This window comes from Podarcis melisellensis, assembly GCF_964234715.1.
Source record: "Podarcis melisellensis genome assembly, chromosome: 7".
NCBI lineage: Eukaryota > Metazoa > Chordata > Lepidosauria > Squamata > Lacertidae > Podarcis > Podarcis melisellensis.
This window is the reverse complement of record NC_138539.1, coordinates 44,622,228-44,637,722: the sequence shown is the minus strand read 5'-3', so window position 1 is coordinate 44,637,722 and position 15,495 is coordinate 44,622,228. Positions and strand designations below refer to the sequence as shown.

Genomic DNA, 15,495 nt, shown 5'->3' with positions numbered 1-15,495 from the left:
TCATTTGCAGGAATTAGAAAGCGGTTCGTTAACTTCAAGAACTGCTATGTGTTGCACAACCTGACTCATGTATGAAGTTTTAAAGGAGGGGCATATCACAGCACACAGACTGAGTCAGAGAAGCTGAACAATAAGAGGGTAGTATAAGAAAAGGGCTGCATAGCAAAAAGAGTCTCCTTGCATGTGAGCAGCAAAGCCTTAAGCTAAGTAAAATGACGGCCGGAATGCAGAGGCCGGGCAACATTGGATGGCTGGTGTTGTGCATAGGCCTGAGGCACTGTTTGGTGCATGCTACACAACACAGGATAGCATTCCCTTATCTTCTTGGCGGAGGGCAGCAGCAGCAAAATCACTGGGATTTTAAACCAAGACAGGTAACGTGTGTTCTCTCTTCCCCTATCCCCCTGCTTTAAGGTGTTTTGTTTTGCTTTTATAGCCCTGACATAAAAGTGTGTTATGCAGTATTTTGAGTGAAAACAACAACAAGCTGATCTCTTTATCCCTTGGACTATATTGTCCAGAAGACCTGCTACAAAATGTTGCTGTTTGAGTCGTTAGCTGGGCAGTTTGTTAACCATTTGTACTAGTCTCTACTGGTGTACAGGGTCATAAAATGGTTGGCCAGGCTGTTTCTATTTTCCCCCCTTATTTTTTTAAGATTGCAGTCCTTGTTTCAAACACAAAACTTAATGCACATTCACTTTTACTATGGCTTTGAAATGTTGACCGCCAGAGTGATAATACCATGTGGCCAACAAAATATTTGTTCCCTAGCCATTTGAACAAAGTGGACAAATATGCATTTGTCAAAACTTACAGTGCACACTCCAGTGTCCTCCATGGAAGTGTTATCTGCACAGAATATCTTATTTTCCTTCAAGGCAATTGAAAATGGAATTTGAGTGTGCAGGGAAACTACTATTGGAAGAACTTAAAAAAAAAAATTACACCAGAAAGACAAAGCTAGCTTTAAACTGATTATTTCATATGAACATCTCAAATAGTTCGCTTTAATTGATTTTTAATAATTGGGTCATAAGTAGCTTTATTTCAGCAAGCTGTTTTTGCAATAATCCCTACTTTAAATGCCTGTACTGGTAGCTGCTGCAGGATAATTCCCTCTTGTGAACAGCATCAATTGTTGTTTTAAAAATTTCTACTACAACCATTCACATAGACCTGTTAATTTGTAATGTGATTTATAATCTTCATTTTGTTTGTCCTCACAATAAACAAGTGAGGTTACTCATTATTTTTTCCACACATAGGGAGTTTTGCCCAGCTCTAAACAATGTATTCATGAGAGAGATTGGACTTCAAGACAAGTTTCCCAGAACCACACCTAAGGGCTAAAACTTGACAACTCATTTCATTGTTTGTCCTTGACTTCTTTCTTTCTTTTACACAAATTGCCGCTGGGGGCAGAGGGAGGAAGCAATCTGGATCAGTACCCTAGCATTTGGTGGGGATTAATCCTTTGATAATACTTTGTCCTATGCAGTCTCAGCCAGGAATAAGGTCTCATGCTAAAAGAAATGAATAGACACATGAAGCAGTTCCACACAAAGTCTGAATGTGCAAGGTCTCCCATCACGTGGAGCACCTAGGGATGTACATGCCCCTTTCAGACCTCAAACTTCATGTATGGAGGAAAAGGACAGGTCCAGGGGGGCATGGTGATATCTGGGGTGGGGCCATTGTATATGGTCCCTCTTCTCACTCCATTTGTTTAAGCACAGAGAGCGTGCATACAGTACTGGGGTTGTCAAGATGCTCACATCACAACTGGACTTCATAGAAGATTATAAGTTTTGAAGAGGGGATGGTTGAAGTGGTGGCCCAGAGATTATCAAAGTTTTTTTACAATCCCTTTTCATTGGTGAAACCCACATTTTCAATTGATATGCTTTATTGAAACAGGACATGGCTTTTTGACAACTGTGTCTCTTTTCTTTTTTAAAAAAATATTATCCTGCTCCCCAAAATTCTGTCAGTTGACATTGATAGCGGAAGAGCAGCTTTACTTCTTAAATGCTTCTAGTTGATGAACATTCTTTTCATGCTTCACTTGTCTTTGGGACAAGTCTGTACGTACAAATTGTGCTTCATATTAAAGAATGCCTCCCATTGCTTCAACATAGTTTCATATATCCTCAGGTGAGGAAATCAGGATGAGGTTATTTTACAGCAAGTAGTTTTGAAAATTAAACTTTAAATTGGTTAAATGCTAATGAACAAACATAGTTCTACAGAAACCTATGGATCTAGAACAAAAACACCTTTAGCTGTATTTTAAATACTTTACTAAACTGGACTTATTCTGGAAATATTTTTCACAGGATATGAAATATGTCCAGCCAGAACAGCCTTCAGGGGTTTAGGTTGAGAGAATCCTTCTTGACAGATCTCAGAGCACTGATATATACAGCTACTTTTCAAAATGGTTGGGCAGTTTGTGGACTTTAGACATGGTTGACATTGACTGCATTTGATCATATCTCAGTATGACAAGTTATGAAGGAGCCTTTTGGTCTCACACAGAGACCCTTGGCTCACCCCTTCCTGAAAGCAAGCAAACAAGCCAAGAAGTCTTCCATTAAGTATAGTTTCCTGCTGCGTCCAAACTGAAAAACTTTGGCCATATGTCTTGGCTTACCAAACTGAGATGACTATTAGAATAAAACCTATTCCTCTTAATCATATAATAGGTATTCATATGACAGTATTTAGCAATTTAATTCCTTCTACCTTTCACAGAACACCTCTTTTTAACGGTATAAACGTATAGCCTTTTAAAAAAGTCTCCTTTGTATGCAATAGGAATGCAGCCCAGGATTCTACCGTGAGAACAGTGGCCTATTAACAGGACGGTGTGTTCCTTGCAATTGTCATGGAAATGCAAATAGGTGCCTGGATGGTTCTGGAATTTGTATTGTAAGTAATAATAGCAAAGATTGTTGTGATTTATCACTGCTGTTAGTTACTAACCACTGACGTACATAGTAGTTTTGCTCTGTCCAGTACTGCACTAGATCCTAGGCCCTTCTGTCTAGTAGAGGGTAAAAAATTGTGCACAAAGCAATGCATATATTGAACCATTCCTCTGAAGTGAATGAGTTCTATGAGCACATGTGTAGTGAACTCATAAAGTATAGTGATCTTATAAGGGTGTCTGCTTTGGTTTATTAGTACAAAAACAACAACAACACCCCAAAGAATTGCACGGTACCTTAAAAACTAACAGGTGTATTATTGTGCAAGCTTTCATGGACTAGAATCAACTTCATCAGATGCATGGAGTATTGTCCAGTAACACTCCATGCATCTGATGGAGTACACCCTCAACCACGAAATATTTACCATAATAACATTGTTAGCCTTCAAGGCACTATATATCTATTTGTTGTTTTTCAAGTAAACATAGGTAAAATATTATCCATCATCCAGTACGTGTAAGAATGCAAGTTGTTTACCTGGAATACAAATCTGTGTGTCACAGTAATAAATGGTTCCATCTCTCTAATCATTTGAAAATGGCACCCAATCTTTTAAAAATGCAACCCATTTAGCAGTGCATTCCACTTGGAAACTTTAGTTCACTGATCCTATTTACCTGAACCATGATTGTGGGTGTGCTAGTATGATTATGCCAGCTGCTTGCTTTGCAGACTTTAAATGCTCATTATAAAACTGCATTTTACAAAAAATACAGAATTGCTGCCACTTTTGTGTCTCCAGTTTTCCTGGTAATGTGTGGCTAATGTGTGATGTGATGCCATGGCACTGCAATTCCCACTACCATCTCAACTTGTTGGCTGTCTGAACCAGAGAGCAGAAAACATTCAGGACAGTAACCATGTCACACATTGATAATAAGCTACACATTGATAGAAAGACTAGAAAGTGGTCGCAGCATGTTTCTCTTGTAGCAACTAGTTCTGCCCAAAGAGTGAAAGCTACAGAATGCATGTATAAGCATGCCAAGAGAAGGTAGTTCCGCACATTGGAAATGGACAGTTATAATGCAGACATAATTGGTCAATGTCTGATTTCTGCAAACTAATTTTACAGCAAGATACAAATCTCATCTGAATTGAATTACGCTTTTAAAAGTGTAATTTACAATTCTGTTGCTAAAGAACTTGCACAAATATGAGCTCTAGTTGAAGGATCAGGGTTTACATCAATAGCACTCTTGGGAGATTGTTATCTTGTATTCTATTTCATTGCTTTTGTCTCAATAGTTTATTTTGAAAAGTTATCATAGGATCATGCCCCCTATTCATTGCATGGATTCACTGCCAGATTCATTGCATGGGTGCTTTTTTCATTATGAACCCATTTTGGCTGCATTGAAATCCTCTGACGATGATTATGCAATACTTCCCTTGACTTTGGCTTCAACAAACCCTTTTGGGTTAAACATAGGAATTGTTAGCCAAATCAGCATGTTCCAGGAGATGTATGAATCATAAGAAATTTTGATTAGAGAAATGGGGCAGGCTAAGACAAGAAAACACACAGGCAGGAAAATCAAAAGACGACAAGGTTTGCTTTTTCAGCCTTGTTACTGCTGTTTTAATAGCCATGCAAACTGTGTTATAGCTAGTGCCATATATTTGTTACTAATTAATGCAGCTTGCATTCTGTGTGCATAGGTGGTCTCGACTGTTTGATGACTATTGGTTCCAAATTCAAATTGAAAGATGGACACTTTCAATTCATTTTGCAGAGGAAATAGTTTTTCCAGGGTGCAGTTATGTGTCCCCATAAAGTAAAAAGTCAATTCATTGGTGGCAGTTTGATGATCTGATCAGGTTTTGTTGCTCTGACAGGTAACATTATGCAACAGAATAAAGAAAAATGTCCCCCTCTCTCCCCCCTCTCTCTTTCCCCTTTCCCCTGACCACAAGATGTCCAGGACATTAGTATCTTATACCAAACATAAATGAACTGTGGGGAAAAAACTGTATGAATTGAAAGTGGAGATGCTATATGTACTTTTCCTTTTTGATTGATTTATTTTGTAACACAATAAAATCTTGAATAAAAACTAATTTTAAGAAAAATTGTTGTACTTGTCCTGAGGCAATTGCCTCCCTGTATTAGTGTTGTTGTTCCAGTGGTGTTGGGAATGTTAAGTCCTATGCTAGGGCTGTGAGAAGTACAAAAAAAAATCTTTTATTGGACCAGTCTACCTAGATTTGAGACTATATAAACTTGTTCAAACTAAAGAGCTAAACAGAAAAAAATGGGTAGCAGGATATTCATTTATAGAGAAACTCGAATAGATTGTGAAATGAATCCAAAGTTGCTCACAAGTAGTTGCATCACTTCCAACTAAGAGTCCGATTCTTGGATGTGTAGTTATTTAAACCAGTGACATGTTAACCAGATGTGTGGATACTGTAATATTCTACCATCTCTGGCCCCAGCTGAGCAACTTTTCTATAATTCAAGAGAATGAAGACATTGTCAAAGTCATATGTTTGTTCTTGTGGTAATAAAATTGTGTGGAGGAAATGGCTTGGAACTGATCAACTCTAATTTTCTCCTGCTGATAATTGAATTGCTGCTAACTCTCTGGTTTTATATATTTGTACATATTTTAAAAGAATTGTCAGCATAATACTGCTGGCGAGAAGTGTGAACGCTGTAAAGAAGGCTACTTTGGAGATGCCACGCAAAGAACCTGCAGGGCTTGTCGCTGTCCTTTTACAAGCAGGTACTGTGGGGGCATGGGGGAGGGATGCTAGGAAAGGAGAGTTGTGTTTTTCTTGTGCTTGACACATTGACTGATTATTTGATTGATTAATTTCTATACCACTTAATGTATTAAAAATATCTCTAAGCAGTGTACAGAACGCTGAAGCAACAACAGACAACTTAAACAATATATTACAAAAATACAGAGTTACATATAAAAATGTTACAGTAATACAAAATTACTAATATATATAAGTAAAGGTAAAAGGACCCCGACCATTAGGTCCATTCGTGACTGACTCTGGGGTTGCGGCGCTCATCTCGCTTTATTGGCCGAGGGAGCCAATAATCTATTTATCTACTTGCACTTTGATGTGCTTTCAAACTGCTAGGTTGGCAGGAGCAGGGGCCGAGCAACGGGAGCTCACCCCGTCGCGGGGATTCGAACCGCCGACCTTCTGATTGGCAAGTCCTAGGCTCTGTGCTTTAACCCACAGCGCCACCCACGTCCCTTACTAATATATATACTACATCACACCCTCCCTCTTAGGCTCTGGGTTCTTGCCCAGGATCCAAACAAACTTTCAGCTCACCCACAAAAGTCTCACAATAAAGAGTTCATGGAAACAGCAGACATCACCCTAGTCTCTCACTCTAGATTTGCTTTTTATGGGCAGGCTCAAGGTGAATGGTACTTCCTCAGACTGCCCACAGCTGTGTCCCATTCAGCTGCACTCACCACACCCAGTTCAGGTACAGCAGGTTGGTTGAGTGGTCTAGAGGATGGAGAAAGGACCCCCCTCCACTGACAGCTCTTTCTTCACTCTTTGTCTTCTCCTTATCTTCCAGCTGCTTGACAAATGTGTTGGACCATTCTGCCAAGAAAAGAATTATGTCTGCTAAGTGTAGTTCTTTTTTGAATGCTTGAGGCTTCCTTGAGCATGTTATTCCTTAGTTATGGTGTATTTACCCATGTTAGTATGGTTCCCTAAAATTTGACACCTGATCCTATGATAGGAGTTGAAAAAGCTACTACTGGGTATATGAATGGGGTAGATTGCAGCTGTCTGATCTTCTTGAAATACCACCATTTGCCAAAAGAATATAGGAGGGACAATTAATGACAACAGTGCAAAAACAGTTATATATGCCTGTGTGGACAGAGCACACTGCAGTGTATGATAGCGGCCTTTGGGGTTTGTTTTCATTTCAAGGGGTGATAGGAATTGATGAAGATTACATTGGACCTGACTCTTCAGAATGAGCTTGGCTAAAAATGTTTGGGGTCCTGTGAAATAGCAAGACCCTGTAGCACTTAAAATTAGGATAATTAATGGCCAAGGGCCTCAAACATTTGCCAGGTGCAAAAGCAGAGGTCAAGAGCCTTATGAAAATAACTGATAAACTATAGATAGACTATAGATAGATGATAGATAGATAGATGATAGATGATAGATGATAGATAGATAGATAGATAGATAGATAGATAGATAGATAGATAGATAGATAGATGATAGATAGATGATAGATAGTTTACTTTAAGTACGTAGTTTTTTCCTCTGAAAACTCACAAATGGTTTCCCTCAGGAGTGTGTAGAAAGTGATTTTTTAAAAAAGCAAATAATAGTGAATGTTTTACATCCTGATCCTCGTGCCTATGTATGTGTTGCATAGTTGAATGGTGGATGGGGGACCAAATTGTATCAAGATTCCCAAGGTGCAAGGATATTTTCTTGGGGGAAGGGAATTGAGAAATTACACCACAGAGGAGAAGCAGGTGTAATAGCACCACTGTCTGAGCAATTTGATGTAGTGGCAGATCTCCTGCTTCCTCTCATGCCCCTTTGTCACCAACAGGCACTGTTCTTGTGCAATGAGTGAGATCTAGTAAATTGCACAGGTGCCATCATACTACACATGCTCAGTTCACTGGGGTTACCAGCCACTATGAGCCTGATAAAGGGTGGGATGGGCTGGTAGCCTGGCATAAATGCCTTGATCTGCTATGTCAGTATAGACTAAATCGTGTGCAGAATTCAGAGAAACAGTGAGTGAGTTGTCATAGAGATTATCCATGGCAATGCATCACCAAATACAAAGATTTCTGTAGATAAAAACGCCTCACTTAGAATCCTCAAGGAAATGCAGTAGATTTGTATTTGCTCAATAATAACACATCAATAGATGTCATTTTTATTCCCTATTTCCTTTTTTAAGGATTTGGTTGTTTGTATTGTTAAGCAGAACAAACTGTTCTCAGAAGGTCTAGGCAGATAGGCAGCAATACACCTGGACTCTCAATGCTATTTGATATTTTGTCAGCAATTTAAATCTCAGCTTCTTGCAAAATATTGAAACCTGTCTAAATATGCCTGAAGTGTAAAACGTATTTTATATGTATTGTCTTTCTGTTCCTCCCCCCAGTTTTGCTAATGGATGCGTGGAAAATGGTGGAGAAATTCAGTGTTTCTGCAAAGAAGGTTATACTGGAATGCACTGTGAAAGGTGATTGTTTGCCTCAATATGGGTTTTCTAATTAAAAAGTGGCACATTGCAAAATATTAGTCTACACATCATGCTAAGCCAAACCATGGTTTAGCACAAACATATAAGCATGCAGGCTACTGAAGACAGGAGTGTGGTTGCTTCACTTCCTTGTCCCCTATTTTATGGCTCTGGCATGAGCTAAACCATGACCTGGCTCAGCATGTTGTCCAAATCCAGGCTTATGATTGAGCACTCTCCAGATTAACTGTGAGCCATCAACCTAGAACATGCCTTGGTTATAGTTTGTGGTTAGTGTGCAGAAAGCTAACTCACATGCCCAGGTTCAAGCAACACACTAAGCCAAGGTGTGGCTTAGCTCAATACAAATCTGCAGCATAATAACCAGGGAGCAGCAAAGCAGCTACGGTCTTCTTTCCAGAAGACCCCACTCATGGATGTTTGCACCAAGCCATGGTCTGGCTCTGCATGACAAGCGTATCAGCCCATTGTGTATTCTAAGGGTGTGCCATATTAACATACTTGGTCTACAGTCCAAGGCGCTGTGGGGTTTGAAAGCACACAGAAAGCTTTCTGCAGATACAACCTGCTGCATTCAATTCAGTGTTTTTGGAAGTCTGCACGTTCTGCTGGGATTGTGCACACTGTTCTTGGTTTCGACGTGAATTACGCAGATCTCCTATTGTACATGAGAGCCCTTGTATGCACTTTGGAGCATTTGGATCTGAGCAGCAGTGTGAAATACAAGTGCAGTCCAAAGAAATTTTTAACTCTGCTAAAATTTTACTAATTTCAAAGGAGAGTACACTTCCCAACCCCTCTGGATCGAACCCTATATGTAATAATATGTTGGACAGCTCACTAAAGCATAGTTAAGCCTGACAAGAATTAACCTAAGTGCACTTCAAGCAGCTGAAAAAAGGATGCCTTAACTGTACAGTAGTTTGTTGTTTTGTCCAAACTGGCATGTAGTGGGTACTATTAAATGTGGTTCATTTTGAAAGAAGCCAACTTGAAATCAGCTTTGAATTTCAAAGGTAGGAATTGTTGGCCAAGCCAATGCAGTAAAAAAAGTTGGGTACTGTCACTTTAGCCTTGTCCACACTTCCACTTGCCCCATGCCTAGAAAGCGTGGGTACAAGAGGTTTTGCAGCCTTCCCCCTTTCCCCGCTTCTTTCCCAGGCAAAGCCTACTCTTTAGTACTCAGTTGGAGCAAACATCAATCTGGAGAAAACCCAAATTGCTGTTTGCTCCACTTGAGCACTAAAGAGTTGTTTGGGGAAATCAGTAGGAGAAGAGGAAGTGTGCCTAAGCCCTTTGCAATGTGTTCCTCTTAATTTAGACTTTTTGAAACATCATCTCTGTTGGATGATTTCTTTTCTCCCTAATCCTGGCTTGCGTAACTTTGAATTAAGTTCTCTTTCTTTATGTTAATAATGACAACATAATTGAATTTCATGACCACATATTAATTTTCTTTAAGATTGCAGGAGTCCTGAATTATATGTCCAGACAATGAGGAGCAGCCAATTAGTTATTATCTAATACATACAACTCTGGCTGGACTAACTGGTCCTTTGCCTCGTAGGACAATAGTCTTCAACCTTTTCATATCCAGGAGCCATTTTTAACCTAAACATGCATTTGGGGTCCCATTTATTAACCTTTTAACATATATTTGGGTGGTGGGAGTGCTGTAGTTGCGATCTACATTGAATCAGACCATGACCCACGAGTGAGTCCTAACCCACCAATTGAAGGCCAGTGTCATAGGAGATTTGAAAGAAACAAGATACAGCCAAGTTTTCCAGGGTTTGCTTTTTTTTGTCAACAGTTGGATTTTCTTTCTGCAGTCTTTCAGATGTTACAGCTAACCCCAAATGCTTGATGTGATGTGTTAAGAATTTTTGTGTGTGAAAATTTTGTCAGAATAGGCAATTACAAGTTAAATCTAATAAAATGGCTAGATTTCACGACTGGATTTTGTGCAAACCATAATGCCAGCAGAAGATGTTCCAATCTGAGTAAAAATGTATTAATTGCAAATTGTGTTTTTTCCCCTGTGTAGCTGTGCTCCTGGTTATTTTGGAAACCCACTCAAATATGGAGGTTACTGTCAGAAGTGCAACTGCCCTGATAATGGTCAGCTCATGACCTGTGAACGCCTGACTGGGGGTATGTAGAATTGTACAGCTATTCATAGTGACTGTATTCCATTGAACTGTACAACACAAAGGAGATTGTGTGGACTCTGGACTGCCGCTGCCAGTCAGCGTAAACAATAATGAGCTAGTTAAACTGATAGTCTGGCTCAGTATAAGGCAGCTTTCTATGTTCCTATGCTGGAGCCAGGAAAGTTTTGCTGCTCGGGCAAGTTTCCAATCCAAACAGGAAGCTCTACCTGTTCAGGAGCGCCCAACAACCAACCTGGTTGGCAGAGCCTGGATAGTGTTCCAAGCTGCAGTCTGGTAGCAGCTGCACAAGGCTCTAGCCCAGGTAGTTTTTGGCATAAATGCAATTCATTTATTCTTAATATGAATCGACTGAAATGCTTTCTTTCTCAAACGTAATGTTAACTATCTTCCATTATGCAAAAGCTCCTTCACTAGAGTTGTGTTATTGGTGGATATATTCTGCAGAAAATATGTTGCCTTGCTGAAATTAAAGGTTGGCAGGACAAGTTTGATCTTGACTCAGAATGCAGTTTTATTTCAAGTTTTGAACTGCTTTTTCCACATCAGCAGCAGTATCACCTGTAATCAGCAGACCAGTGATTTTAGTAGGTTCAGACATTATTGCGGTCTTCCACTAGATTACTGAAGCATTTAATTGCATCATCACGGACTGTCCTTAATGCTGCACAGGCTGTAATAAAAGTTGCATTAAAGGAAGGTGCCAATTAAATATATCGTGCAATATGTATACAGGGGATTTCTACGTGTGGTGGTCAATGGTTAAATGTGAAAGATTACATCCCCCTTCAGTTTTTCCAATTTGAGCTTCTAGCTTCATATTTTCTTAGCCTGAACAGTTGCTTTCGATTCACACAGTAGCCGACAGACAATCCACTGAGAGGCTGAATTCATCAGGCCATGATAGCAGACACATGAATGTTCTGTAAAAAGCCTTTTGTTCCATGTAGCTCAGGCTCAGTCCATTTTAAGTATTCTAATCCAGTGTGTTCATAGTATGGGCTAAACACAACCTGGAATCTCCGCCAAGCCATGGAATGTGAGAATAAGGGCTTGTTTTGAGGTTACTTATAGTGGTTTGAGAACTACTGGAGTCTGGGGTCACATAAGCAGCAGTCTGTACCATACCATGCAAAGAAGTAGAGGAAAGCAATAGAATGGGAAGAACCAGAGATCTGTTCAAGAAAATTGGAGATATGAAAGGAACATTTCGTACAAAGATTTCCATAATAAAGGACAAAAGTGGAAAGGACCTAACAGAAGCAGAAGACATCAAGAAGAGGTGGCAAGAATACACAGAGGAATTATACCAGAAAGAAATGGATGTCCCGTATACCCCAGGTAGTGTGGTTGCTGACCTTGAGCCAGACATCCTGGAGAGTGAAGTCAAATGGGCCTTAGAAAGCACTGCAAATAACAAGGCCAGTGGAAGTGATGGTATTCCAGCTGAACTATTTAAAATTTTAAAAGATGATGCTGTTAAGGTGCTACACTCAATATGCCAGCAAGTTTGGAAAACTCAGCAGTGGCCAGAAGATTGGAGAAGATCAGACTACATCCCAATCCCAAAGAAGGGCAGTGCCAAAGAATGCTCCAACTACCGCACAATTGCACTCATTTCACACGCTAGCAAGGTTATGCTTAAAATTCTACAAGGAAGGCTCAAGCAGTATGTGGACCGAGAACTCCCAGAAGTGCAAGCTGGATTTAGAAGAGGCAGAGGAACCAGAGACCAAATTGCAAACATGCGCTGGATTATGGAGAAAGCTAGAGAGTTCCAGAAAGACACCTACTTCTGCTTCATTGACTATGCAAAAGCCTTTGACTGTGTCGACCACGGCAAACTATGGCAAGTTCTTAAAGAAATGGGAGTGCCAGATCACCTCATCTGTCTCCTAAGAAATCTCTATGTGGGACAAGAAGCTACAGTTAGAACTGGATATGGAACAACTGATTGGTTCAAAATTGGGAAAGGAGTACGACAAGGCTGTATTTTGTCTCCCTGCTTATTTAACTTATATGCAGAATTTATCATGCGAAAGGCTGGGCTGGATGAATCCCTAGCCGGAATTAAGATTGCCGGAAGAAATATCAACAACCTCAGATATGCAGATGACACAACCTTGATGGCAGAAAGTGAGGAGGAATTAAAGAACCTTTTAATGAGGGTGAAAGAGGAGAGCGCAAAATATGGTCTGAAGCTCAACATCAAAAAAACGAAGATCATGGCCACTGGTCCCATCACCTCCTGGCAAATAGAAGGGGAAGAAATGGAGGTAGTGAGAGATTTTACTTTCTTGGGCTCAATGATCACTGCAGACGGTGACAGCAGCCACGAAATTAAAAGACGCCTGCTTCTTGGGAGAAGGGCAATGACAGGCCTAGACAGCATCTTGAGAAGTAGAGACATCACCTTGCCAACAAAGGTTCGTATAGTTAAAGCTATGGTTTTCCCAGTAGTGATGTATGGAAGTGAGAGCTGGACCATAAAGAAGGCTGATTGCCGAAGAATTGATGCTTTTGAATTATGGTGCTGGAGGAGACTCTTGAGAGTCCCATGGACTGCAAGAAGATCAAACCTCTCCATACTGAAGGAAATCAACCCTGAGTGCTCACTGGAAGGACAGATTGTGAAGCTGAGGCTCCAGTACTTTGGCCACCTCATGAGAAGAGAAGACTCCCTGGAGAAGACCCTGATGTTGGGAAAGATGGAGGGCACAAGGAGAAGGAGACGGCAGAGGACGAGATGGTTGGATAGTGTTTGACCAAACTGCGGGAGGCAGTGGAGGACAGAGGTACCTGGCGTTCTCTGGTCCATGGGGTCACGAAGAGTCGGACACGACTAAACGACTAAACAACAACAGTACCATACCATGCTCCTTCAAATGCCAGCATCAATCCTTCAGAGGACCAGAGCAGAATTGGCATGGTCTGGACCCATGGCATGGACCCATGCTATGCAACCTTTGATTTCATTGTTGATCAGTATGGGAAAGAGCCAAGTGCTGCAGAAGGAACTACTTATTTAATGTTTAGAGATTTTTTTGTCATTTGTGGATTCCAAAACTTTATTTGGGTTTGGAATAAATGTGTAAAATTTCAGCATCCACACTTCCTCTTGTCCTGCTGCTTCCCCCGGGAGAAAACAGCTAATTAGCACTTGATTGGAGCAAATGGCAATTGGAGCTTTCTCTGGATTGACGTTTGCTCCGATTTAGCACCAAAGAGTGGGTTTTTCCTGGGAAAAGTGGGACAAGCTGAGACCTCTGCTTAGAGTCAAATGGTAACATGCTTGAACCTGTGATTTTGAGGCACAGGACAAGCGGAAATTTGGCCAGGCCTAAAGATTAATTCTTGGGCCTCAGGATTTTTTCACTGCAGACTTTCAAGGCTCATTTACATTTTTATTGTGAAATTATGAGCCTTACAGTCACTTTAACCATTGTTCTGTTTACTAGTTCAAGAGCTAAATCACGGTCAAAGTTAGTTATATAGCAAGTTCAAGGGCTCTTGACTGGTCTCATTTTATCATTGTGTAAGTGAACAACAGCAGGGTTATTGCCTCTGGCAGTTGTTGCAGAAGCAGACTTCAGGATGGCTTAAGATAGAGCATGGCATTTTTGTTCATGTTAATGGAAATTGTTATTTAAAGAGAACCAGTCTGTAACAATAACCCTGAGAACACCAATGACTCTGGGTAGTGTGAACTTGCTTTCCGATGTCAATCTATTATTCAATTTGGACAGCCTGAGACCATTTTTCTAACCACAACTAGCAAGATGGTCAGAAAGCAAACAAAGCCATGTTGGCCCATGGGGTCGGAGGAATCCAAAATCCACAGTCAGTGAGTAAGCAAGATTTCGAGTTCTCCAGAATACTTCATCAGGCCGGAAGTTCAGCTAAGTAGAGGGTGGGTAGGGCAGAGCCCAGAAGATGTCCCAAGTTGCAGTCTGATAGCTCACCATATAGAGCACCTGCACAAGTTCCTAGTTCCAGTCTAGGTAACTTTTGGCATAGATGCACGATATTCGTCCTTAATGTGAATTTACTGAGATTATCTGTATTTAGCCACAGCCTGAAAATAAAGATACAGACTCACTTGGATTAAGTTTGTTGGATTAGATGCTGTGCAGGTTTCAGGTTACACCCAGGACTGTTGGAACAAAGGCATACACAGTGATTAATTCCCCAGTTAACCCTGATTGGTCGCTAAAGGTAAAGGTAAAGGGCCCTCTGACTGTTAAGTCCAGTCGCGGATGACTCTGGGGTTGTGGCGCTCATCTCGTTTTATTGGCCGAGGGAGCCGGCGTTTGTCCACAGACAGCTTTCCGGGTCATGTGGCCAGCATGACTAAGCCGCTTCTGGCGAACCAGAGCAGCGCACGGAAACGAAACACGGTACCACTTCCCGCCGGAGTGGTACCTATTTATCTACTTCCACTTTGACGTGCTTTCAAACTGCTAGGTTGGCAGGAGCAGGGACTGAGCAATGGGAGCTCACACCGTTGTGGGGATTTGAACCGCCAACCTTCTGATCTGCAAGCCCTAGGCTCTGTGGTTTAGACCACAGCGCCACCCGCATCCTGTTTTGTCTCTAGTAAAACACACAAGCTCCTTGTTAGGTAGGCAACAGAACTAAAGAGAAGTAGAGATTAATTTCAGGTGGTGTCCTAGATAGAAACAAAAACAAAGGAAGTTAAACTGAGTAGCATTCCCTAGTACATGCCGGAAAAGTAACTCTTGAAAAGACAAGTTCCATCTTCCAGTAGTAGAAAACCTGCTAAGAGTTATGGTTAGTTTTCAGTGAATAAAGAGAGCATCCATTATATAGCGGTATCAGTTTTCTGAATGCGATTTCAAAATCTCATGCCTGATATCTGTGTTGTATTATCATGTGATTGTAATTTGCTTCTTTTGCCCCCTAACCTCCAGAATGCATAAGCCAAGAACCGAAAGATATAGATCCTCAAGAAGATTGTGACTGTAAGTAATAATGCATGAGCAGTCTGGATGCTTGCTTATAGGGCTTCATTAAAGAGTCACCATTGTTTTAAATGGGAGACTGCAAAGGTCAACCCATGCTTTGACAGTGA

General features: G+C 40.8%; 1 protein-coding gene across 1 annotated transcript in view; it reads left to right on the top strand.

Annotated features, from left to right (window-relative positions):
* Positions 1 to 15,495, top strand: part of LAMA3 (laminin subunit alpha 3) — a 130,263-nt gene that overhangs the window by 78,314 nt on the left and 36,454 nt on the right. Inside the window, exons 42-46 of the mRNA XM_081919177.1 lie at positions 2,821 to 2,934; positions 5,616 to 5,725; positions 8,131 to 8,211; positions 10,280 to 10,386; positions 15,335 to 15,385. Of these exons, the coding sequence (XP_081775303.1) occupies positions 2,821 to 2,934; positions 5,616 to 5,725; positions 8,131 to 8,211; positions 10,280 to 10,386; positions 15,335 to 15,385 (463 nt within the window). The remainder of the gene's footprint in view (positions 1 to 2,820; positions 2,935 to 5,615; positions 5,726 to 8,130; positions 8,212 to 10,279; positions 10,387 to 15,334; positions 15,386 to 15,495) is intronic.